Here is a 25,166-nt window from a genome sequence, read left to right as displayed (position 1 = left end):
ATTTCATTTCAGTCAATGTGCAGGAGAGTCGAGGCTATTCTTCTCTCAATATTATGAGGCCCTCAATGCAATATGCATGCCTTGCCATTTTCCCTTCATGCATATTACACGACAGGAGAAGCACATGGAAGTCCTAACCTACCAAATGCCTCCTGAATAACTCTGACTCTGAGTGTGCATCTGAAATGGCACCCTATTCCCTATATAGTGCACTACTTTTGACCAGAACCCTATGAGCCCTGGTTTAAAGTAGTGCGCCACATAGGGAATAGGGTGATATTTCAGACTGTCTAAATCTTGGTCTTGTCTTGATTTGTCTCTGCTCTCCTAGACCTCAAGACTGCCCTGGTGGAGAGGAATGATTTCTCATCGGGGACCAGCAGCCGGAGCACCAAGCTCATCCACGGGGGAGTACGATACCTCCAAAAGGCCATCATGAAGTTAGATTACGAACAGGTAAACGGCTCGTTTTTCCGATGCTGCCTGACAGTTGGTTCCCTCTGTGATCACATTGCTTTGTTTTCCCCCGTTGTGGACATTTTATCATTGAAAAGAGTTTGAGAGGTTGGAAGATTCAGAGGGTTGTAGGGCACTAGGTGTTTCCCATAATCCTTCCTTGGTCTGCTATTGTGTGAATGCTACCGGCATACTCCTACTCTTCTACCAACAAGTACTGTGTTATGTGTTAGATGTTATCCACCCATTTTACTGACCTCTGAACCCCTCTTTCCCCTGTTCTCAGTACATGATGGTGAAAGAGGCTCTCCACGAGCGCTCCAACCTGCTAAACATCGCCCCTCATCTGTCTGCCCCACTACCCATCATGCTCCCTGTTTACAAGTAAGACACGAGTCCACACAGTTAGTAGAATGAGCGTTATACCCTGTCAACTGAAAATGTTCTGAGTGTGTGGTGGTTGTTTAAAACATGTATACACATTTTCAAATGTTCAATCGTATACAAGCCAGAATGCGATTCTGTATAACAGACAGCTAGTTATACCAGGTGTATTTACATGTTACCTCTAGTGGTTACTTCTAATGGTTACCCTCGAATGGTTACCCTCGAATGGTTACCCTCGAATGGTTACCCTCGAATGGTTACCCTCGGATGGTTACCCTCGGATGGTCACCTCGAATGGTCACTGACTGTAAGTCACTCTGGATAAGAGCATCTGCTAAATGACCAACATATAAATGTAATTGCTGAATGTACTCTGTCTACTGGGCTGGTATAAAGATGTTGTACTGTACTGTCTGTTTATAGATGGTGGCAGCTGCCGTCCTAAATCAAATCAAACTTTATTTGTCACATGCCCTGAATACAACAAGTGTAGACCTTACTGTGTAATGCTTACTTACAAGCTTACTTACAAACCAACAGTGCAGTTCAAGAAGAGTTAAAAAAAATATTTACCAAATAAACAAGAGTAAAAAATAATTAAAAGTAACACAATAAATTAACAATAACGAGGCTATATACTGGGGGTACCGATACCGAGTCAGTGTGCGCGGGTACAGAAGTAATTTGTACATGTAGGTAGGGGTGAAGTGACTATGCATAGATAATAAACAGCGAGTAGCAGCAGTGTACAAAACAAATGGAGGGGGGGCGGGGGGGTCAATGTAATAGTCCGCTGGCCAGTCGATTAATTGTTCAGCAGTCTTATGGCTTGGGGGTAGAAGCTGTTAAGGAGCCTTTTGGTCCTAGACTTGGCGCTCTGGTATCGCTTGCCGTGCGGTAGCAGAGAAAACAGTCTATGACTTGGGTGACTGGAGTCTCTGACTGTTTTATGGGCTTTCCTCTGACACCGCCTATTATAGAGGTCCTGGATTGCAGGAAGTTTGGCCCCAGTGATGTACCGGGCCGAACGCACCACCCTCTGCAGCGCCTTACGGTCAGATGTGGAGCAGCTGCCACACCAGGCGGTGATGCAACCAGTCAGGATGCTCTCGATGGTGCAGCTGTAGAACGTTTTGAGGATCTGGTGACCAATGCCAAATCTTTTCAGTCAAAAAAGGTTTTGCCGTGCCCTCATGGACCATGATAAATCGATGGTGATGTGGACACCAAGGAACTTGAAACTCTCGACCCGCTTCACTACAGCCCCGTTGATGTTAATGGGGGCCTGTTCGGCCCACCTTTTCCTGTAGTCAGGAAGTCCAGGATCCAGTTGCAGAGGGAGGTGTTTAGTCCCAGGGTCCTTAACTTAGTGATGAGCTTCGTGGGCACTATGGTGTTGAACGCTGAGCTGTAGTCAATGAACAGCATTCTCACATATGTGTTCCTTTTGTCCAGGTGGGAAAGGGCAGTGTGGAGTGCGATTGAGATTGCGTCATCTGTTAGGGTGGTATGCAAATTGGAGTGGGTCTAGGGTATCCGGGAGGATGCTGTTGATGTGAGCCATGACCAACCTTTCAAAGCACTTCATGGCTACCGACGTGGGTGCTACGGGACGGTAATTATTTAGGCAGTGTCACGTTCCTGACCTTATTTTCCTTTGTTTAACTTTGTTTAGTTGGTCAGGACGTGAGCTGAGTGGGTAGTCTATGTTATGTGTTTCTATGTGGGGTTAAATGTGTTGCCTGATATGGTTCTCAATTAGAGGCAGGTGTTTGACGTTTCCTCTGATTGAGAACCATATTAAGGTAGGCTGTTCTCACTGTTTGTTTGTGGGTGATTGTTCCTGTGTCTGTGTCTGTTGCACCACACGGGACTGTTTCGTTTGTTCGTTCGTTTGGCTAGTCTTTCCTGTTCGTGCGTTCTTCGTGTCTATATGTAAGTTCTCAAGTTCAGGTCTGTCTACGTCGTTTGTTGTTTTATAGTTTGTGTAAGAGTTTTCGTGTTTCGTCTTTCTTTAATAAATTCATTATGTCTACATTCAACGCTGCATTTTGGTCCGACCCTTACTCCTCCTCCTCATCCGAGGAGGAGGAATTAGACAGCCGTTACAGGCAGGTTACCTTCACTTCCTTTGCCACAGGGACTATGGTGGTCTGCTTGAAACATGTAGGTATTACAGACTCAGTCAGGGAGAGGTTGAAAATGTCAGTGAAGACACATGCCAGTTGGTCCGCGCATTCTTTGAGTACAAGTCCGGGTAATCCATCTGTCCCCGCGGCTTTGTGAATGTTGACCTGTTTAAAGGTCTTCCTCACATTGGCTACCGAGAGCGTTATCACACAGTCATCCAGATCAGCTGGTGCTCTCTTGCATGCTTCAGTGTTGCTTGCCTCGAAGCGAGCATAAAAGGCATTTAGCTCATCTGGTAGGCTTGCATCACTGGGCAGCTTGTGTCTGGGTTTCCCTTTGTAGTCAGTAATCGTTTTCAAGCCTTGCTACATTCGACAAGCGTCAGAGCCGGTGTAGTAGGATTCAATCTTAATCCGGTATTGACGCTTTGCTTGTTTGATGGTTCGTCTGAGGGCATAGCGGGATTTCTTATAGGCATCCGGATTAGTGTCCCGCTCCTTGAAAGTGGCAGCTCTAGCCTTTAGCTCGATGCGGATGTTGCCTGTAATCCATGGCTTCTGTTTGGGATATGTACGTACGGTCACTGTGGGGACGTCGTCGTCAATTCACTTATTGATGAAGCTGATGACTGAGGTGGTACACTCCTCATTGCCATTGGATGAATCCTGGAACATATTCCAGTGTGTGCTAGCAAAACAGTCCTGTAGCGTAGCATCCGCATCATCTGACCACTTCCGTATTGAGCGAGTCACTGGTACTTCCTCCTTTAGTTTTTGCTTGTAAGCAGGAATCAGGAGGATAGAATTATGGTCAGATTTGCCAAATGGAGGGTGGGAGAGAGCTTTGTATGTATCTCTGTGTGTGGAGTAAAGGTGGTCTAGAGTTTGTTTTTCCCCCCTCTGGTTGCACATGTGACATGCTGGTAAAAATTTGGTAAAACTGATTTAAGTTTGCCTGCATTAAAGTCCCCGTCCACTAGGAGCGCCGCTTCTGGGTGAGCATTTTCTTGTTTGCTTATGGCCTTATAGAGTTGGTTGAGTGCGGTCTTAGTGCCAGCATCGATCTGTGGTGGTAAATAGACGGCTACGAATAATATAGATGAGAACTCTCTTGATAGATAGTGTGGTCTACAGCTTATCATAAGGTACTCTACCTCAGGCGAGCAATACCTCGAGACTTCTTTAATATTAGACATTGCGCACCAGCTGTTATTGACAAAAAGACACACACCCCACCCCTCGTCTTACCAGACCTAGCTTCTCTGTTCTGCCAGTGCATTGAAAATCCCTCCAGCTCTATATTATCCGTGTCGTCGTTCAGCTACGACTCGGTGAAACATAAGATATTACAGTTCTTAATGTCCCGTTGGTAGGATAATCGTAATCGTAGGTCATCAATTTTATTTTCCAATTATTGCATATTAGCAAGTAGAATTGATGGCAGTGGGAGTTTACTCGCTCACCTACGGATTCTCAAAAGGCAGCCCGATCTGCGTCATCTTTTCCTCCGTCTTTTGTTCATGCAAATGACGAGGATCTGGGCCTGTTCCGAGGAGAGCAGTAAATCTTTCTCGTCAGACTCGTTAAAGGAAAAAGCTTCTTCCAGTTCATGGTGAGTAATCCCAGTTCTGATGTCCAGAAGATATTTTCGGTCATAAGAGACAGTAGCAGCAACATTATGTACAAAATAAGTTAAATAATAAGGTACAAACAACGCAAAAAAACGAACAAAATAGCACAATTGGTTACGGGCATGTAAAACGTCAGCCATCCTCTTCGGCGCCATCTTAGATGAACTACTGGACTGGTGGAAAGATGTTGTACTGTACTATCTGTTTATAGATGGTGGCAGCTGCCATACTACTGGGCTGGTATAAAGATGTACGACCTGGTAGCTGGAGGCCAGTGTCTGAAGAGCAGTTATGTCCTCAGTAAGAACAAGGCTCTGGAACTCTTCCCCATGCTGAAGAAAGACAAGCTGGTGGGAGCCATCGTCTACTATGATGGTGAGTATTTCTCATTATTATCTTCGTTGAAAGGGCTTTTTAGTCCAGGAGTAGGTTTAGTCTGGATCCGGGGAACTGGTCCAAAATGTGTTACACTCACTGTAAGTCTCTCTGGATAACAGCGTCTGCTAAATGACTAAGATGTATAAGTGTTGCTGGACATACCAACACTTCAGTCAGTAATGCTCCGATAGGATGGTAATAACCTTCTCATTTATCAAGATGCTTCTCTTCTGTTTGCTAAGTGGGCTATGTCTAGGGCCGGTTTGCCATACATTAAGAATTCATATTAGCCTACACTGTTATTAAACAAAACAAAACTCATGTTCATAAAAATACTGCCTTTCTCCCAACAGTAACAAAATAATTTTTCCTTAGTGTGGGTGTGATTGAATGTGACCCAAGTCAACAACAAGACAAGACACAAGGCAGCCGGTGGCCATCAGATCTCACATGTCCATTGATGCCTGAACCAATGCGTCTGCGAGCAGCTTGTGCTCTCTCTGTGCCTTGGGCCAAGGCTGTGTAGTGTGTGGGTGGCCTGGATTGGCACGGAGACGACCAATCAGATGTTCCGGCTCTATCTGGGTGTACTCTGTGCAGAGAATGTCCCATTAGTTGACTGGAGGCCTCTCTTTTTCAAACCAACAACAGCCAACTCTGTGTCTGAAGGCTTTCTGAATGAGTCTCCATTTAGATTCTACAAGGTCTCTCCAAGAGTGGAAAGACAACCTCTTCTCTGAGGGGGATAATATACCAGGCCAGATACCTGAGCAACAGTTCATCACATTTACTCACTTGACTTTCTAAGGAAGAGTGAGGCATGTTGATATTTTTTTTCACATTTTGTTTATTTTAATGCATTTTGTTTATTTTAATGCGTTTTGTTTATTGCTCATTTGAAATGTGCATAACATACTTGTAGCTTAACACTTCTTCTAGGCTGAATGTTTGTGTATGTATTGTCTCTGGGAGTGCTGACTGTCCTACAGAGAGAATATTCGGAAGGGTTTTGTGTTGGGTTGAAGCAGCATTGTTGGGTTGGTTTGTACCCCTCCCCCCGGGAGGCTGAGGGGGTCTTTTCTCTCCAATTATTCCGTCTGAAACAATCACGGCCGTGACATTTCAAAAGCTGACCTTCTCTGCTACCGCGGCTCAGAGAAGAGGAGAGCAGTACCGTGGTCTGACTGCCAGACTGCTCTGTCTCCTCCTGTTCTTCACCCTGCCGGGTGGGATCTTGGACATCACCAGCGTTACTCATTTCCCAGGAGACCAGTGTGGTCCAACACACATACACACACACGCACACGCACACGCACAGGCACACACACACACAGACAGGAGTCCTCATTCTTACTAATTCATTCTGCACAAGTGTGTAATTTTATTTTTTCAGCAAGCAACCATGAACTGGTTTGTTAGACGTATCATATTTTGAGATAACGACAGGGTCTCCAGTCATACCTTCTGCTGCCTAATGTGAGGCATCAGCCCAGCCAAGCACACCCCAGCCCCACTCCAGCCCACGTCAGCCCACCTCAGGCTAGCACTGCCCACCCCAGCCCAGCCCTGGCTGTCTGTCCCATCCCACAAGCTATCTCAGACTAGTGATTTGAGTAGCACCAGCAGGCATGGCTTAGGACCGGGCCTTGAGGGCAGCAATTAACCAAATGCCCCTGCAAGGGATTCCCACACATTAGATACACCATAGCCACACTGCACTTCAAGGCTCCGTTCCAAGTTCTTAAAGATTGTAACGCTCTGGGTGTCGGGGGGTGTGAAGTCAGGCGCAGGAACAACAGAGAGTTCAATACAGTGCTTTTAATGCACAACCGGCAAACAATGTCCACACGGAAACACTGGGTGTAACAAACAAATGTCCCATACACGGAGGACAAAAACCCAGTCCGAAATACAATCGATGAACGAAACAAACAATATGTTCATCTACTCCCGAATCCAAAATTACAACTGAACAATCCCGCACAAAGAAACGTACGGGCTGGCTGACTAATAAAGCCCAACTAATTATAATCACCTAAACACAGGTGTAACAAATAAACACATAAGGAGGGGGAGGAAAAAGAGTCAGTGGCAGCTAGTAGGCCGGTGACGACGACCGCCGAGCGCCACCCGTACGGGAAGGGGAGTCACCTTCGGTCGGAGTCGTGACAAAGATGCAATATTTAACTTTTTGGGCAACCTGACCAAATGCACTTAGAAATGTGAGTTATAGATCTGTCATTCTCATTGAAAGAAAGTCTAAGAAGCGGTAGATCTGTTCTGTGTGTGTCACGAATATCACCGAAGGTGGCTCCCCTTCCCGTTCGGGTGGCGCTCGGCGGTCGTCACCGGTCTACTAGCTGCCACCGATCCCTTTTTCCCTTTTCGTTTGGTTTTGTCTAATTGTTTTCACCTGTTCCTTGTTGGGGTTTTTGGGTTGGTGTTATTTAAGTTCGATTAGCCCGCTTGTGTTTGTGCGGGCTTGTTTCTGTTATGTGAGAGGTGTTCTTTATTTATATGGGTTTTCCGCTGTCCGGTTAGATACCAGTGTGTACTTAGGTGGAGTGGTTTACGCCTATGTTCGGCGTTACCTATTGTACGTTTTTTGGTTGGACATTAAAGCGTGTTTTTCCCCGTAACCTCTGCTCTCTGCGCCTGACTCCACACCCATTCACTCTTTGAACGTTACAGTGTGTGCTATTTCTATGCTTCTATTCTTAACTTTAGTTTTTGCGTCTTTCTACTTTCGGTTTTGTACACCAGCTTCAAGCAGCTGAAAATACAATATTTTTGTTTATGGAAAATATATTTCACAGTGGTTTAGATGGTACAATGATTCTCTACACTATAATTGCTTATTTTGGCACATAAACTGGAATTAGGCGAACTTTTAAAATTTTCACAACCAGGAAATGGCGGAACAATTCTGCATAGAGCACCTTTAAAGAAATCTTCCTTCTTTGTTTCTATTTCTCTTTGACCCCCTCCTATCGTCTCTCACCCTTCACCCCCCCCTCCCCCCGGCCACAGGACAGCATAACGATGCTCGTATGAACCTGGCGATCGCCCTGACAGCAGCCAGACATGGTGCTGCCATCGCTAACTACACAGAGGTGGTCCACCTGCTGAAGAAAACAGACGCAGGGACGGGCAAGGAGAAGGTCTGTGGGGCGCGCTGCAGGGACGTTATCACAGGTACACACACTTGTATGCGCACACACACACAAAGACACAGTATGACAGTGGTTTTTGACTGAAACTGTAATGATCTCTCACAGGAAATGAATTTGACGTCAAAGCCAAATGTGTTATTAACGCCACGGGACCATTCACTGACTCTCTGAGGAAGATGGACGACGGGAAAAACACTAACATCTGCCAGCCCAGTGCTGGGGTTCACATAGTTATCCCTGGTTATTACAGGTACAGTACAGGGACAGCCCCACACTGTCACACCTTCACACCAGGGACAGTCCCACACTGTCACACCTTCACACCAGGGACAGCACCACACTGTCACACCTTCACACCAGGGACAGCACCACACTGTCACACCTTCACACCAGGGACAGCACCACACTGTCACACCTTCACACCAGGGACAGCATTACACTGTTACACCTTCACACCAGGGACAGCACCACACTGTCACACCTTCACACCAGGGACAGTACCACACTGTCACACCTTCACACCAGGGACAGCACCACACTGTCACACCTTCACACCAGGGACAGCACCACACTGTCACACCTTCACACCAGGGACAGCACCACACTGTCACACCTTCACACCAGGGACAGCACCACACTGTCACACCTTCACACCAGGGACAGCACCACACTGTCACACCTTCACACCAGGGACAGCACCACACTGTCACACCTTTACACCAGGGACAGCACCACACTGTCACACCTTCACACCAGGGACAGCACCACACTGTCACACCTTCACACCAGGTAAATTTAGGTCATGAATTTAAATTCAACTTATGAATTGAAAATGTAAATTTATTTTTAATGAGGGAATTTCAATTCAGCAGCGCTGACCAACCAGGTCTTCCTAAATGTAGTTGTCATTTCCATAGCCCCTCCTCCCTCTGCCCTGTTCTTGTAGTCCTGACAACATGGGTCTCCTGGACCCGGCAACCAGCGACGGCCGTGTCATCTTCTTCCTGCCCTGGGAGAAGATGACCATAGCCGGGACGACGGACACGCCCACTGACATCACCGCCCACCCCATCCCCAGGGAGGAAGACATCAACTTCATCCTGAACGAAGTCCGCAACTACCTCAGCCCTGATGTAGAGGGTACGTAACCCCCAAACTATCTTGATTTTCTGATTGTTTAGCTTGATATGGTTTTGCTATTAGATGTAACACCTGTCTGATGCCTCTGTGTCTCAGGTAATGATCTCTGTCATCACATGCAGATGAGATTCCCTGTGTTCTCTGACTGGTTCTAGGACCTGTGATAAGATGTGATATGATCTGGTCATCTGGTTTAATAGAACCTTGTGTGTAATACTGACTCTGTCCTCGCCCTGTGGTCCTCAGTGAGGAGAGGAGACGTCCTGGCAGCGTGGAGTGGGATCCGTCCTCTGGTCACTGACCCCAACTCTAAAGACACCCAGTCCATCTGCAGGAACCACATAGTCAACGTCAGCGACAGCGGCCTGGTCACCATTGCAGGTCAGTACCTACTCTAAAACAAGTGGTATCCTGATGAAGTGCTATACAGCTGTAGTTGTTTCTAGGTCGTTCGTAGCCATCAATGGCTTTTAGCCTATAGACCTTTTCCTGCTCAAATTGGATAGGTCATGTCCTGTATTCTGTCTGGCCCTGTATCTAATAATAATGATCATCTGGTGGATGTTTGGATTTGTGTGTATTAAACGCACGTGTGAATTGGAAATGTGTTTTTTGCATATCCCATCTCCTCCTGAGACCCTCAGCAAATAGGGTTAAGTGCCCTGCTCAAAAGCACATCGACAGATGTTTTCACCTTGTCGGCTCAGGGGTTTGAACTAGCGACCTTTCGGTTACTGGCCCAACGCACTAACCGCTAAGCTAGCTGCCCTCCTATCGTATCTGTGTGTGTAACATGTGGATGATCCCATCACCCCAGGTGGGAAGTGGACAACGTACCGCTCCATGGCAGAGGAGACCCTGGACGCCGCGGTTGCAGCCCACAGGCTGGGGGGCGGGCCCAGTAAGACAGTGGGCCTGGTGCTGGAGGGGGGCCAAGACTGGAGCCCCACCTTGTACATCCGACTGGTGCAGGACTACGGCCTGGAGAATGAGGTGGGGACAGACCCTTCCCATAGACATTCCGTCTTTAGCCGCCATTTTGGATCTATAATTCTCCCTTAGGCATTGTCAGTTGCACTATGGTTACACAGGCACTGTATATCATATATCAGAACATTTAACATTGGTTAACGGTTAGATGAGGGTTGAAAATGTTGAGATGATGTCGCGTTACAAGACAGCAGTACACAGGGAGATTGATCCAAGGCTCTAGACCAGGGCTAATCAACTCTTACCCTACGAGGTCCGGAGCCTGCTGGCTTTCTGTTCTACCTGATAATTAATTGCACATACCTGGTGTCCCAGGTCTAAATCAGTCCCTGATTAGAGGGGAACAATGCAGTGGAACTGGCTTTGCGGTCCAGAGTTGAGTTTGAGGGCTCTAGTCCAGACCAGTGTACTTCCCTTTCAAGGTTTTAGAAGTCATTTGTACCAGGTAGGAAAGCGCTCTGCTTCCTATCTATGTTAACTTCTCATTAGAGAAAGCCTTCCACACCATTAGGGTGTTTTCTAGAATATTCCAAAAGGTCAGTGCTCATATTTTGACAGCATTTGACCTTTTGGTGAGAGAACTAAGCCAACCATCTGAATAGCAATAACCCCTTGTTTGGTCCAAACGCAAGATAAATCATAGACATAACTGTATCTACCCATCACCCACCTCAGCATATCCAAAACATTTGAGCTGTCTGCTGAAAGATCGTATCGATCCATAAGGAGTTGCCTTTGAACAGCTGCCTGCTGCGTTTCTCAATACTGTCTTTGGCAAAGCGCTGTGAGTCATATTCAAACTCATGGGAAACAGAAAGGGAAACGCCTAACACTGCTGCTCATGTCCCCAGGTGATTTATTTCTGACAACGTTTCTGCCCTTAGGTCTTCATGGGGCATATTCAAACAAAACCATTAACTGGGCTTTAATCATAAAGTGTCACCCTAAACCTTGTTTCGTTGATTATATGACACCCACACAATGCCCTCTCACAACACAAGAGCAATGTCATTTTGTCTTGGTAAAACCTTAAACAAGGATTGCTGTTTTGATTGAATAGTGGCCTGTTTCCCATCATTCCACAGGTTGCCCAGCACCTGGCGGCAACGTACGGGGGGAAAGCATTCGACGTGGCCAAGATGGCGCGGGTCACTGGGAAGAGGTGGCCCATCGTAGGGAATAGACTGGTCTCTGAATTCCCTTACATTGAGAGTGAGGTACAATATGTGTTCTGTTGAGACTACTACAGGATGCTGCATCAGATCTGTAAAAGACCGCATGTTAATGTTCTCCTGATGCACACACACATCATGACCATAGACTAGACTATTATCTATCCAATTGATTATCTACCCCCCCCCCCCCACCTTCCAGGTGAGGTATGCTGTTAAGGAATATGCCTGTACGGCCATCGATGTGATCGCCAGGCGCACACGGCTGGGTTTCCTCAACGTGCAGGCTGCTGATGAGGCTCTGCCACGCATCGTAGACATCATGGGCAAGATGCTGGACTGGAGCGACAAAAAGAGGACGGTACGTCACAAACTGTTGTTCCTGTCTACTAGACTGTAGTTCAAATGACTGTCTGGCAGTGTTACAGAAACTATTTTAGAACACCTTTAAAATAACATATACAAACAACGAAATACTTTTTAAGTTTAAAAATAACAACTTGCTTTAATATCCATTTTTAACTCAAAGATTAATTATTGCCACTGTATTTCCTGTCCAGTAAAGACTTAGGACCTGTTTTAATCCAACCATTGTTTTAATGATTCAGTGACTACAATACATTCTCACTCAGTGGACTAATAATAATGTTTTGATTGAATAGGACCAACCCTAAATTCATGTGCTGCTAGTCAGTTGGTAGGAGCGCTGGAACTGTTGGGTCAGAGTATAATAGTAGGATCTACGCCCTTCCTGGATTTCCCTCTCCAGGGGTGTGTGTGTGTGTGAACCTTCCCCCAGTTATGTTATTCCCGTTGTCCTGCTCTTTACAGGTTTATTACAAGATGCATGAGTTCCTTTTACTTAAGTTGTCGTTACATTTAGCTATGATCCCTTTTCATTCATTATTACTTAAATTAGTTAGGATTAAAGTTATGAATAATGTACACTATATATATAAAAAAGTATGTGGACACTCCTTCAAATTAGTGGATTTGGCTATTTAAGCCACACCCGTTGCTGACAGGTGTATTAAATTTAGCACACAGCCAAGCTATCTCCATAGACACACATTGGCAGTTGAATGGCCTTACTGAAGAGCTCAGTGACTTTCAACGTGGCACCATTATAGGATGCCACCTTTTTAACAAGTCAGTTCGTCAAATTTCTACCCTGCTAGAGCTGCTGTGGTCAACTGTAAGTGCTGTTATTGTGAAGTGGAAACATCTAGGAGCAACAACGGGTCAGCTGCGAAGTGGTAGACCACACAAGCTCACAGAACGGGACTGGTGTGTAAAAATCGTCTGTCCTCGGTTGCAACACTCTCTACCAAGTTCCAAACTGCCTCTGGAAGCAACTCAGCACAATAACTGTTTGTCGGGAGCTTCATGAAATGGGTTTCCATGGCCGAGCAGCCGAATACACCCTGCGCAATGCCAAGCGTCGGCTGGAGTGGTGGAAAGCTCACTGCCATTGGACTCTGGAGCAGTGGAAACGCATTCTCTGGAGTGATGAATCACACATCTGGCAGTCTGATGGATCAATCTGAGTTTGGCAGATGCCAGGAAATCTTAACGCTACAGCATACAATGACATTCTAGACGATTCTGTGCTTCCAACTTTGTGGCAACAGTTTGGGGAAGGGCATTTCCTGTTTCAGCATGACAATGCCCCTGTGCACAAAGCAAGGTCCATACAGAAATGGTTTGTTGAGATCGGTGTGGAAGAACTTGACTGGCCTGCACAGAGCCCTGACCTCAACTCCATCGAACACCTTAGGGATGAATTGGAACGCCGACTGCGAGTCAGGCCTAATCGCCCAACATCAGTGCCGACCTCACTAATGCTCTTGTGGGTGAATGGAAGCAAGTCCCCATAGCAATGTTCTAACACAGTGGAAACCTTCCCAGAAGAGTGGAGGCTGTTGTAGCGGCAAAGGGGGGACCAACTCCGTATTAATGCCCATGATTTTGGAATGAGATGTTCGATGAGCAGGTGTCCACATACTATTGGTCACGTAGTGTAACTTAATCTTCACTACCATGGTTTGTTTAGGAGGAGCTGGAAGCTGCTAAGAAGTTCCTGTACCTTGAGATGGGCTACAGGTCCCGTTCTGAGCAGCTGACCGGGACCACAGAGATCACCCTGGACACACAGGAAGTGGCAAAGTACTCTACTTCTTGTCTACTTTACTCTCTACTTCCTGTCTACTTTACTCTCTACTTCCTGTCTACTTTACTCTCTAATTCACGTCTACTTTACTCTCTACTTCCTGTCTACTTTACTCTCTAATTCCCATCTACTTTAATCTCTAAGGCAGGGGTGTAAAACTCAATCAGCACAGGGCCATATTGAAAAAACACAATGAATTCGCGGGCCATATATAGCCAGTTATGTGTTGTTGTTTTTTTACAAAAAATGTGTGCATACAACTGATCCAAACTAGCCATTGTTTTATTAGAAAAAATATGACCCTTTAGAATGCCCACTGATGTACATAGGATGCTGTATATAGCATTTTTAACATATTAAAACAAAAGAAGAGCTCAGTAATATTTGTCCAGCCTTTGCTGCTATGCTTGCGAATGTGCATAATATGCTGCGTCCCTATTCAAAACATTTTTAATAACAACAATTACATAAATGTGTTACTTTTTTTGCACGGCATGGATCACTGGTGCGGTTGAATGCAGCATTGCTGTATGGTGCACTCAGAATGTCTTGTAGATGAGTAGTCAGCCTAGGCTCAATCCAAAGCTTAAGACTGAGACTATTTCATTGTATAAAATACAAATCTTTAATGCATACGAGCAGCTGCAAGGTAGATCTGTCTCTGATCGCAGTCAGGGAAGGAGCTTGAAGAATAAATGGTTAGATGTTTCTTATATAGTGGGAGGTGATCATACAATCATATTGTTTACACAACAGTTCTTTATACAAGCAACAGTTCTGGAACACAATGGCCTTGTGTTAGGGTGCAGACATACCAGGAGTCTACTGTATGAAAGGCATAACATCACAGTCCAACAGGGAACATATCCATTGAGAAGTTACAACAGCTCACCCCAAATTCTGCCTCCACGCTGTAATAGGTCTACATGTTCCTCCTTTGCATGTAGTTTTGTCGCAGGTTTAGTTTTTTGGTTATTCATTGTCAAGCTTTAAAAAAACGAAGCCAGACTGCAAAATGTTTGGAGCCTAGCTAGGACTGTGTTATGTGTCTACACCTCTGCTGCGCGCTGTAAACGGCACGAAAGCAATGCAATTGATGTTGAATTTACAGATGTGAGCGCATCAGGCTGTGATTTCATAAAGTAGATAACTGTGTCCTATTGTCCTTTAGTAGTAACGTGCAGTATACCCACTTCTGAATCCTTTAGTAGTAACGTGCAGTATACCCACTTCTGAATCCTTTAGTAGTAACGTGCAGTATACCCACTTCTGAATCCTTTAGTAGTAACGTTCAGTATACCCACTTCTGAATCCTTTAGTAGTAACGTGCAGTATACCCACTTCTGAATCCTTTAGTAGTAACGTGCAGTATACCCACTTCTGAATCCTTTAGTAGTAACGTGCAGTATACCCACTTCTGAATCCTTTAGTAGTAACGTTCAGTATACCCACTTCTGAATCCTTTAGTAGTCACGTGCAGTATACCCACTTCTGAATCCTTTAGTAGTCACGTGCAGTATACCCACTTCTGAATCCTTTAGTAGTAACGTGCAGTATACCCACTTCTGAATCCTTTAGTAGTAACGTGCAGTATACCCACTTCTGAATCCTTTAGTAGTAACGTTCAGTATACCCACTTCTGAATCCTTTAGTAGTAACGTGCAGTATACCCACTTCTGAATCCTTTAGTAGTAACGTTCAGTATACCCACTTCTGAATCCTTTAGTAGTAACGTTCAGTATACCCACTTCTGAATCCTTTAGTAGTAACGTTCAGTATACCCACTTCTGAATCCTTTAGTAGTAACGTTCAGTATACCCACTTCTGAATCCTTTAGTAGTAACGTTCAGTATACCCACTTCTGAATCCTTTAGTAGTAACGTTCAGTATACCCACTTCTGAATCCTTTAGTAGTAACGTTCAGTATACCCACTTCTGAATCCTTTAGTAGTAACGTGCAGTATACCCACTTCTGAATCCTTTAGTAGTCACGTGCAGTATACCCACTTCTGAATCCTTTAGCAGTCACGTGCAGTATACCCACTTCTGAATCCTTTAGTAGTCACGTGCAGTATACCCACTTCTGAATCCTTTAGCAGTCACGTGCAGTATACCCACTTCTGAATCCTTTAGCAGTCACGTGCAGTATACCCACTTCTGAATCCTTTAGTAGTAACGTTCAGTATACCCACTTCTGAATCCTTTAGTAGTAACGTTCAGTATACCCACTTCTGAATCCTTTAGTAGTAACGTGCAGTATACCCACTTCTGAATCCTTTAGTAGTAATGTGCAGTATACCCACTTCTGAATCCTTTAGTAGTAACGTGCAGTATACCCACTTCTGAATCCTTTAGTAGTAACGTGCAGTATACCCACTTCTGAATCCTTTAGTAGTCACGTGCAGTATACCCACTTCTGAATCCTTTAGTAGTCACGTGCAGTATACCCACTTCTGAATCCTTTAGTAGTCACGTGCAGTATACCCACTTCTGAATCCTTTAGTAGTCACGTGCACTATACCCACTTCTGAATCCTTTAGTAGTCACGTGCAGTATACCCACTTCTGAACCCTTTAGTAGTCACGTGCAGTATACCCACTTCTGAACCCTTTAGTAGTCACGTGCAGTATACCCACTTCTGAATCCTTTAGTAGTAACGTTCAGTATACCCACTTCTGAATCCTTTAGTAGTAACGTGCAGTATACCCACTTCTGAATCCTTTAGTAGTAACGTTCAGTATACCCACTTCTGAATCCTTTAGTAGTAACGTGCAGTATACCCACTTCTGAATCCTTTAGTAGTCACGTGCAGTATACCCACTTCTGAATCCTTTAGTAGTCACGTGCAGTATACCCACTTCTGAATCCTTTAGTAGTCACGTGCAGTATACCCACTTCTGAATCCTTTAGTAGTCACGTGCAGTATACCCACTTCTGAATCCTTTAGTAGTAACGTGCAGTATACCCACTTCTGAATCCTTTAGCAGTAACGTGCAGTATACCCACTTCTGAATCCTTTAGCAGTAACGTGCAGTATACCCACTTCTGAATCCTTTAGCAGTCACGTGCAGTATACCCACTTCTGAATCCTTTAGCAGTCACGTGCAGTATACCCACTTCTGAATCCTTTAGCAGTCACGTGCAGTATACCCACTTCTGAATCCTTTAGTAGTCACGTGCAGTATACCCACTTCTGAATCCTTTAGTAGTAACGTTCAGTATACCCACTTCTGAATCCTTTAGTAGTCACGTGCAGTATACCCACTTCTGAATCCTTTAGTAGTCACGTGCAGTATACCCACTTCTGAATCCTTTAGTAGTAACGTTCAGTATACCCACTTCTGAATCCTTTAGTAGTAACGTTCAGTATACCCACTTCTGAATCCTTTAGTAGTAACGTGCAGTATACCCACTTCTGAATCCTTTAGTAGTAACGTGCAGTATACCCACTTCTGAATCCTTTAGTAGTAACGTGCAGTATACCCACTTCTGAATCCTTTAGTAGTAACGTGCAGTATACCCACTTCTGAATCCTTTAGTAGTCACGTGCAGTATACCCACTTCTGAATCCTTTAGTAGTCACGTTCAGTATACCCACTTCTGAATCCTTTAGTAGTCACGTGCAGTATACCCACTTCTGAATCCTTTAGTAGTCACGTGCAGTATACCCACTTCTGAATCCTTTAGTAGTCACGTGCAGTATACCCACTTCTGAATCCTTTAGTAGTCACGTGCAGTATACCCACTTCTGAATCCTTTAGCAGTAACGTGCAGTATACCCACTTCTGAATCCTTTAGCAGTAACGTGCAGTATACCCACTTCTGAATCCTTTAGCAGTCACGTGCAGTATACCCACTTCTGAATCCTTTAGCAGTCACGTGCAGTATACCCACTTCTGAATCCTTTAGCAGTCACGTGCAGTATACCCACTTCTGAATCCTTTAGCAGTCACGTGCAGTATACCCACTTCTGAATCCTTTAGCAGTCACGTGCAGTATACCCACTTCTGAATCCTTTAGCAGTCACGTGCAGTATACCCACTTCTGAATCCTTTAGTAGTAACGTTCAGTATACCCACTTCTGAATCCTTTAGTAGTAACGTTCAGTATACCCACTTCTGAATCCTTTAGTAGTAACGTGCAGTATACCCACTTCTGAATCCTTTAGTAGTAACGTGCAGTATACCCACTTCTGAATCCTTTAGTAGTAACGTGCAGTATACCCACTTCTGAATCCTTTAGTAGTAACGTTCAGTATACCCACTTCTGAATCCTTTAGTAGTAACGTGCAGTATACCCACTTCTGAATCCTTTAGTAGTAACGTGCAGTATACCCACTTCTGAATCCTTTAGTAGTAACGTTCAGTATACCCACTTCTGAATCCTTTAGTAGTAACGTGCAGTATACCCACTTCTGAATCCTTTAGTAGTAACGTGCAGTATACCCACTTCTGAATCCTTTAGTAGTCACGTGCAGTATACCCACTTCTGAATCCTTTAGTAGTCACGTGCAGTATACCCACTTCTGAATCCTTTAGTAGTCACGTGCAGTATACCCACTTCTGAATCCTTTAGTAGTCACGTGCAGTATACCCACTTCTGAATCCGTTAGTAGTCACGTGCAGTATACCCACTTCTGAATCCTTTAGTAGTCACGTGCAGTATACCCACTTCTGAATCCTTTAGTAGTCACGTGCAGTATACCCACTTCTGAATCCTTTAGTAGTCACGTGCAGTATACCCACTTCTGAATCCTTTAGTAGTCACGTGCAGTATACCCACTTCTGAATCCTTTAGTAGTAACGTTCAGTATACCCACTTCTGAATCCTTTAGTAGTAACGTTCAGTATACCCACTTCTGAATCCTTTAGTAGTAACGTGCAGTATACCCACTTCTGAATCCTTTAGTAGTAACGTTCAGTATACCCACTTCTGAATCCTTTAGTAGTAACGTGCAGTATACCCACTTCTGAATCCTTTAGTAGTAACGTGCAGTATACCCACTTCTGAATCCTTTAGTAGTAACGTGCAGTATACCCACTTCTGAATCCTTTAGTAGTAACGTGCAGTATACCCACTTCTGAATCCTTTAGTAGTAACGTGCAGTATACCCACTTCTGAATGCTTTAGTAGTAACGTGCAGTATACCCACTTCTGAATCCTTTAGTAGTAACGTTCAGTATACCCACTTCTGAATCCTTTAGTAGTAACGTTCAGTATACCCACTTCTGAATCCTTTAGTAGTCACGTGCAGTATACCCACTTCTGAATCCTTTAGTAGTCACGTGCAGTATACCCACTTCTGAATCCTTTAGTAGTCACGTGCAGTATACCCACTTCTGAATCCTTTAGTAGTCACGTGCAGTATACCCACTTCTGAATCCTTTAGTAGTCACGTGCAGTATACCCACTTCTGAATGCTTTAGTAGTCACGTGCAGTATACCCACTTCTGAATGCTTTAGTAGTAACGTGCAGTATACCCACTTCTGAATCCTTTAGTAGTAACGTTCAGTATACCCACTTCTGAATCCTTTAGTAGTAACGTGCAGTATACCCACTTCTGAATCCTTTAGTAGTCACGTGCAGTATACCCACTTCTGAATCCTTTAGTAGTCACGTGCAGTATACCCACTTCTGAATCCTTTAGTAGTCACGTGCAGTATACCCACTTCTGAATCCTTTAGTAGTCACGTGCAGTATACCCACTTCTGAATCCTTTAGTAGTCACGTGCAGTATACCCACTTCTGAATCCTTTAGTAGTCACGTGCAGTATACCCACTTCTGAATCCTTTAGTAGTCACGTGCAGTATACCCACTTCTGAATCCTTTAGTAGTAACGTGCAGTATACCCACTTCTGAATCCTTTAGTAGTAACGTGCAGTATACCCACTTCTGAATCCTTTAGTAGTCACGTGCAGTATACCCACTTCTGAATCCTTTAGTAGTCACGTGCAGTATACCCACTTCTGAATCCTTTAGTAGTCACGTGCAGTATACCCACTTCTGAATCCTTTAGTAGTAACGTGCAGTATACCCACTTCTGAATGCTTTAGTAGTAATGTGCAGTATACCCACTTCTGAATCCTTTAGTAGTAACGTTCAGTATACCCACTTCTGAATCCTTTAGTAGTAACGTGCAGTATACCCACTTCTGAATCCTTTAGTAGTCACGTGCAGTATACCCACTTCTGAATCCTTTAGTAGTCACGTGCAGTATACCCACTTCTGAATCCTTTAGTAGTCACGTGCAGTATACCCACTTCTGAATCCTTTAGTAGTCACGTGCAGTATACCCACTTCTGAATCCTTTAGTAGTCACGTGCAGTATACCCACTTCTGAATCCTTTAGTAGTCACGTGCAGTATACCCACTTCTGAATCCTTTAGTAGTAACGTGCAGTATACCCACTTCTGAATCCTTTAGTAGTAACGTGCAGTATACCCACTTCTGAATCGTTTATGTTATAACTTTTTGACGATCAAGAGGACATTTTCTGTAGGATACAGCAATGACTCGTTGGAACCCAAACTTGGCATGGACATTTAGCCTACAACACGTTTAAACTTTCGGTCCAGTAGAAGATTTGGTCATTGCCATTAGTGATGACATGTTACAGTGCACTGGCTGGCTCGTGTGTGGGTCTGGAACAAGCGGTGTGTGGGTCTGGAACAAGCGGTGTGTGGGTCTGGAACAAGCGGTGTGTGGGTCTGGAACAAGCGGTGTGTGGGTCTGGAACAAGCGGTGTGTGGGTCTGGAACAAGCGGTGTGTGGGTCTGGAACAAGCGGTGTGTGGGTCTGGAACAAGCGGTGTGTGGGTCTGGAACAAGCGGTGTGTGGGTCTGGAACAAGCGGTGTGTGGCAATGCACTGCCGTTTGGCGTGTAGCACGTTCACAGTGCTTGCTGTGACTTATAGTGCAGCGCATTGCAGCTGTACGGAAGCGGAACAAAATGAATTGACAACACAAATCATTGCGCAGGCCGGATAGAAATGTGCCACAAGCCGGATTCGGCCCGCTTTGTTTGACACGTGTTCTAAGGGAGAAACTGACTGGATTGAGTTGGACCCCTGATATACCAAGGGTTCAATCTCAATCCGGTCAGTTGCTCCCTCCCATCTGACCTTAAGTCACTCCCCTTGAGATGTTGCCACGATAAGAGATGCAGATTGCATTAATAGCTCTGTTTGATTGACAGGTACACAAACCGGTTCCACAAGTTTGACAAAGACAGTAAAGGCTTCATCACCACAGTGGACGTTCAGAGGGTCTTACAGGTGAGAAACTTTCACAACTCTCTTTGGAATCTTTTTCCATGAGTGCTGACTGGGCTCGTGTAAACTGTGTGCAAAGGCCATTGAGCTGTGGCGTCATTTCCTGATATTTTGCCTTGCTGGTCTCTCTCCCCCTTCGCAGAACATCAGTGTCCAGATTGATGAGAACGCTCTCCATGAAATCCTCAACGAAGTGGACCTCAACAAGAATGGACAGGTGGAGCTGAACGAGTTTTTACAGGTAGGTGGTTTGTGTGTGTGCATCTTCACATATGGTCTCTACTCCCCTGTCCTCCCTCCACTGATAAGAGGACTCATTAATTCTCAGGCCCATTGTCAATATCTGCCCCCTCTCCCATCTCTGCCCCCTCTCCCATCTCTGCTCTCTCTCTCTCTCTCTCTGCTCTCTCTCTCTCTCTCTCTCTCTCTCTTTCTTTCTTTCTTTCTTTCTTTCTTTCTTTCTTTCTTTCTTTCTTTCTTTCTTTCTTTCTCTCTCTCTCTCTCTCTCTCTCTCTCTCTCTCTCTCTCTCTCTCTCTCTCTCTCTCTCTCTTTCTCTTTCTCTTTCTCTTTCTCTTTCTCTCTCTCTCTCTCTCTCTCTCTCTCTCTCTCTCTCTCTCTCTCTTCTCTCTCTCTCTCTCTCTTCTCTCTTTCTCTCTTTCTCTCTCTCTCTCTTTCTCTCTCTCTCTCTTTCTCTTTCTCTTTCTCTCTCTTTCTCTCTCTTTCTCTCTCTTTCTCTCTCTTTCTCTCTCTTTCTCTCTCTTTCTTTCTTTACCATGAGAAGCTGAACAAACAGACCAGGCTGGAGAACATGATAATAGACTCCTCAGGGAGAAGGATCAATTACCCCACACACACACACACACACACACAGACAGACAGACAGACAGACACACACACAGACAGACACACACACAGACAGACACACACACTAACACTCGGCTACAGAACAGGTAGATGCTCACATTAGTTTTACATGATTCCAACATTGTAATAAATAGAGAATAGGGGATTTTCATGTTCTGTTCGCTGGGTGTTTTTTCTCCTCTGCGAGTGGCAAAGCATGACAGACCCTCCTATGAAGGGAGCTGTAGGTGTGAAAGCCTAACTGGGAGTATGTTCTCTCCTGACCAGATACAGATCATTACAGTCTGAAACGTATGACAATGACTCCAGGTAATGAGGGTGAGAGAGAGCCACAGTACTTCCAGGTCGTTAGTAGTCGTCATGTGATCAATTAGGAAGTATAATGCTGAGGACCATAGAATACCTTTATTACAAGAACTGTTGACAGGAGATGACTTTCCATGGTCAAGTAAGAATCCCAGAATGGTTTGGGGTACTGTAAAACCAGTGTACTACTACCACCAGTGTCAGTAGTATTAGTGCTCTGTCCAGACACAGCCTGACTACCCCTGGAGCTTAGATCAGAACACGCTTCAGCATTATAATGTATCTCTATCCCTGTCTCTCACTCACACACACACACACACACACACACACACACACACACACACACACACACACAGCGTATCTCGTTGCGTTCATTTGATTCCTTGCATTACATCCACAACTATGCCACAGTTTCCTCATCCTCTATATTGCCTCTGTTCTCTGCTCCCAGCTGATGAGTGCTGTGAAGAAGGGCCAGGTTTCTGACAGCAGGTTGGCCATCCTGATGAAGACCGCTGAGGAGAGCCTGGATCTGAGGGGACCTGTGACTGTGGACCGCAGTGGAGGAGGGGTGTGAGGGGAACCCATCCGCACCACCGTGCCACCACACCGCACCACCACACCGTACCACCACACCGTACCACCACACTGCACCACCATACTGTACCACCACACCGTACCACCACACCGTACCACCACACCGTACCACCACACTAACCAGAGCTGTGGTGCTAAGAATGACGATGATGAAATGGATGATATTGTAAAGAACAAGAGTACAAACTAGATTTTTATCCTAAATAGATCTAGGTAAGTATGTGTCAATGCTGAGTGTTTTATTGTGAAGTTGAGGCTAGATTGGGGCGGCAGGTAGCCTAGTGGAGCGTTGGGCCAGTAACCGGACGGTCAGTGTGTCCTTGAACAAGGCGCTTAACCCTAATGGCTCCTGTAAGTCGCTCTGGATAAGACAGTCTGCTAAATGACTAAAATATAAAATGTAGTTTGATGTTAGACATTTTTTATAGTAATTCTTTGTATTGATATTTTCATGGAGGGAGACAGGGACTATCTGGACAGTTTTCCATCACACTGGATTCTCACTACTACAAAGTCAATGGGTTTGACAATCAGTGCCTCTGACATAAAGCTGTAACTCACAGTTCATACTGTCTTTATAATCTTATCAATGCTTCGCAATATAGTTTATTGTTATATTATTCAGTCTTATTTTTGTTATCGGTGTCTTATTGATGTCCACATTTCACTGGAACTGTACTTTGGATGTGGTTCTTATGCCCTTTCTCCAATACAAGAACCAGTTCTGCCTGGTTCCACCTGGTTCCGCCTCGTTAGGGACAGCCGGCATTACAGTACCATGCAGTTTATTCACACTCAGCTTAACGTTTCCACGTCTTCGTTTCTGACTTCAGCATGTTACTTTACATCACTGTTCCTCGCCGCAGTGCCATTGTATACTTAAGCAATAAGGCCCGAGGGGGTGTGGTATATGGCTAATATACCACGGCTAAGGGCTGTTCTTATGCATGACGCAACGCGAAGTGCCTGGACACAGCCCTTAGCCGTGGTATATTGGTCATATATCACAAACCCCCAAGGTGCCTTACTGCTATTATAAACTGGTTACCAACTTAATTAGAGCAGTAGAAATAAATGTTTTGTCATACCTGTGATATACCACGGTTGTCTGCCAATCAGCATTCAGGGCTTGAACCACCCAGTTTATAATGGCCAATATACCACTGCTAAGGGCTGTTAGTCACGACGCGAAGTGGAGTGCCTGGATACAGCCCTTAGCTGTGCTATATTGGCTATATACCTCTAACCCATGAGGTGCCTTATTGCTTTATAACTGGTACAGATAAGTTACCAACATAAAAAGAACAGTGAACAAGGATTTTTGTGTCATACCGTTGGTATATTGTCTGATATACACACAGCTGAAATGCTGTTTCAGCTAATCAGCACACAGGACCAAACTAGCCGGTTTATAATACGGCTTTTTTCCTGGCACACCGGTGACAACCACATTTCTATATCTGCTGCCTGCTAGCTAGCATACACTGGTCTATCTAATGCACCTTAAGTAACTGACTCCAGCTTTATCCTTACTGTTTTTAAAATCATGGCAGAATGAATGTTTTTCTACTACTGTTATTGCTACGTCATTATATATTTTTTTAATTAAAGATATTTATTCATTGTAACGTTATTCACTCCTTCCATCTTCCAATGACCTTGACAAGATAGTTAGACGTATGAGTGGTGGTGAGATGTACGTCTCATGCTGAGAGGATTAACAGCACAATCTGGAACTTTCCTTTCCAGTCGAATGTGCTGCCGCTGCATTGGTTTGTACACTGGAGGTAACCACAGTTACATTTGCAGAGAGTTACAAATTGTGCCTTTTTAAGTATTGTATGGAAATGTCTCTTCACTGTCTGTATCTGTCTGCAGTGCACCTGAGCTTGTACAGTATTTGTACTATTACTAAGTTAATACTTGCAGTTCTGCTGATTTATTTGCGGTTTTATAGAGTGAAGCGGTTGAAGGGGAATGTATGATCTGGGCCTTGCTTTCAAACACGGTATGACGTCATACGAATTGAACCTATTCCAACTCATTCCTCTATATTTTACATATTTGAACTGTCTTAATGTTGCAGTTATTATAAAGCATGTAAAGATACATATTCTATAACATTTTTAAAGAAAATGTGTATTTTACGAATGGATAAAAGGAACATTACATTTTTTGATAGTGTTCTGACTGGTTCTTAATATTGGTCTTAGCATGTTTGTAATACAATTTGCGTGTGTTCTTGTTTTGTCTAAAAAGGCTGAGAGAATCATTCTAGAGGTTTCCGCTATGTACGCTTACTGTAACTGAATCCAACCTTGTGTATCAGTTTTTTGCCACATGGGAGTTTTCAGTACAATGCCTTGACAGCCAGGGCCAACTTTGTCTATGTTTGCTTGTCTGCTTGGATGAAATTCCAGCCTTATCCAGATTGAAAGAGATCCATAGTCCTCTGTTTTCAATAAACACTGTAAGTCGATCTCAAATGCTTTTCCGAGA

The 25,166-nt window shown here is 44.6% G+C and overlaps 1 protein-coding gene across 3 annotated transcripts in view; it reads left to right on the top strand.

The window, feature by feature from the left end:
* LOC120033416 (glycerol-3-phosphate dehydrogenase, mitochondrial-like) overlaps positions 1–23,291 on the top strand; it is a 29,041-nt gene extending 5,750 nt beyond the window's left edge. For 2 of the 3 annotated variants that reach the window (XM_038979772.1, XM_038979770.1), the window contains 14 exons: positions 332–456; positions 743–840; positions 4,815–4,978; positions 8,012–8,176; positions 8,260–8,404; positions 9,101–9,294; positions 9,541–9,675; positions 10,112–10,287; positions 11,370–11,501; positions 11,659–11,817; positions 13,510–13,622; positions 20,824–20,902; positions 21,042–21,140; positions 22,522–23,291. In XM_038979772.1, coding sequence (XP_038835700.1) covers positions 332–456; positions 743–840; positions 4,815–4,978; positions 8,012–8,176; positions 8,260–8,404; positions 9,101–9,294; positions 9,541–9,675; positions 10,112–10,287; positions 11,370–11,501; positions 11,659–11,817; positions 13,510–13,622; positions 20,824–20,902; positions 21,042–21,140; positions 22,522–22,647 — 1,910 coding nt within the window. In that variant the 3' untranslated portion in view covers positions 22,648–23,291. Of the gene's footprint in view, positions 1–331; positions 457–742; positions 841–4,814; positions 4,979–8,011; positions 8,177–8,259; positions 8,405–9,100; positions 9,295–9,540; positions 9,676–10,111; positions 10,288–11,369; positions 11,502–11,658; positions 11,818–13,509; positions 13,623–20,823; positions 20,903–21,041; positions 21,141–22,521 lie in introns of those variants that run through there. The other variant, XR_005473960.1, reaches the window with a different exon arrangement.
* Positions 23,292–25,166: the final 1,875 nt, after the last annotated feature.

Source organism: Salvelinus namaycush, chromosome 40, assembly GCF_016432855.1.
Source record: "Salvelinus namaycush isolate Seneca chromosome 40, SaNama_1.0, whole genome shotgun sequence".
Lineage (NCBI taxonomy): Eukaryota > Metazoa > Chordata > Actinopteri > Salmoniformes > Salmonidae > Salvelinus > Salvelinus namaycush.
This window is presented reverse-complemented; position numbering and strand designations above follow the sequence as displayed.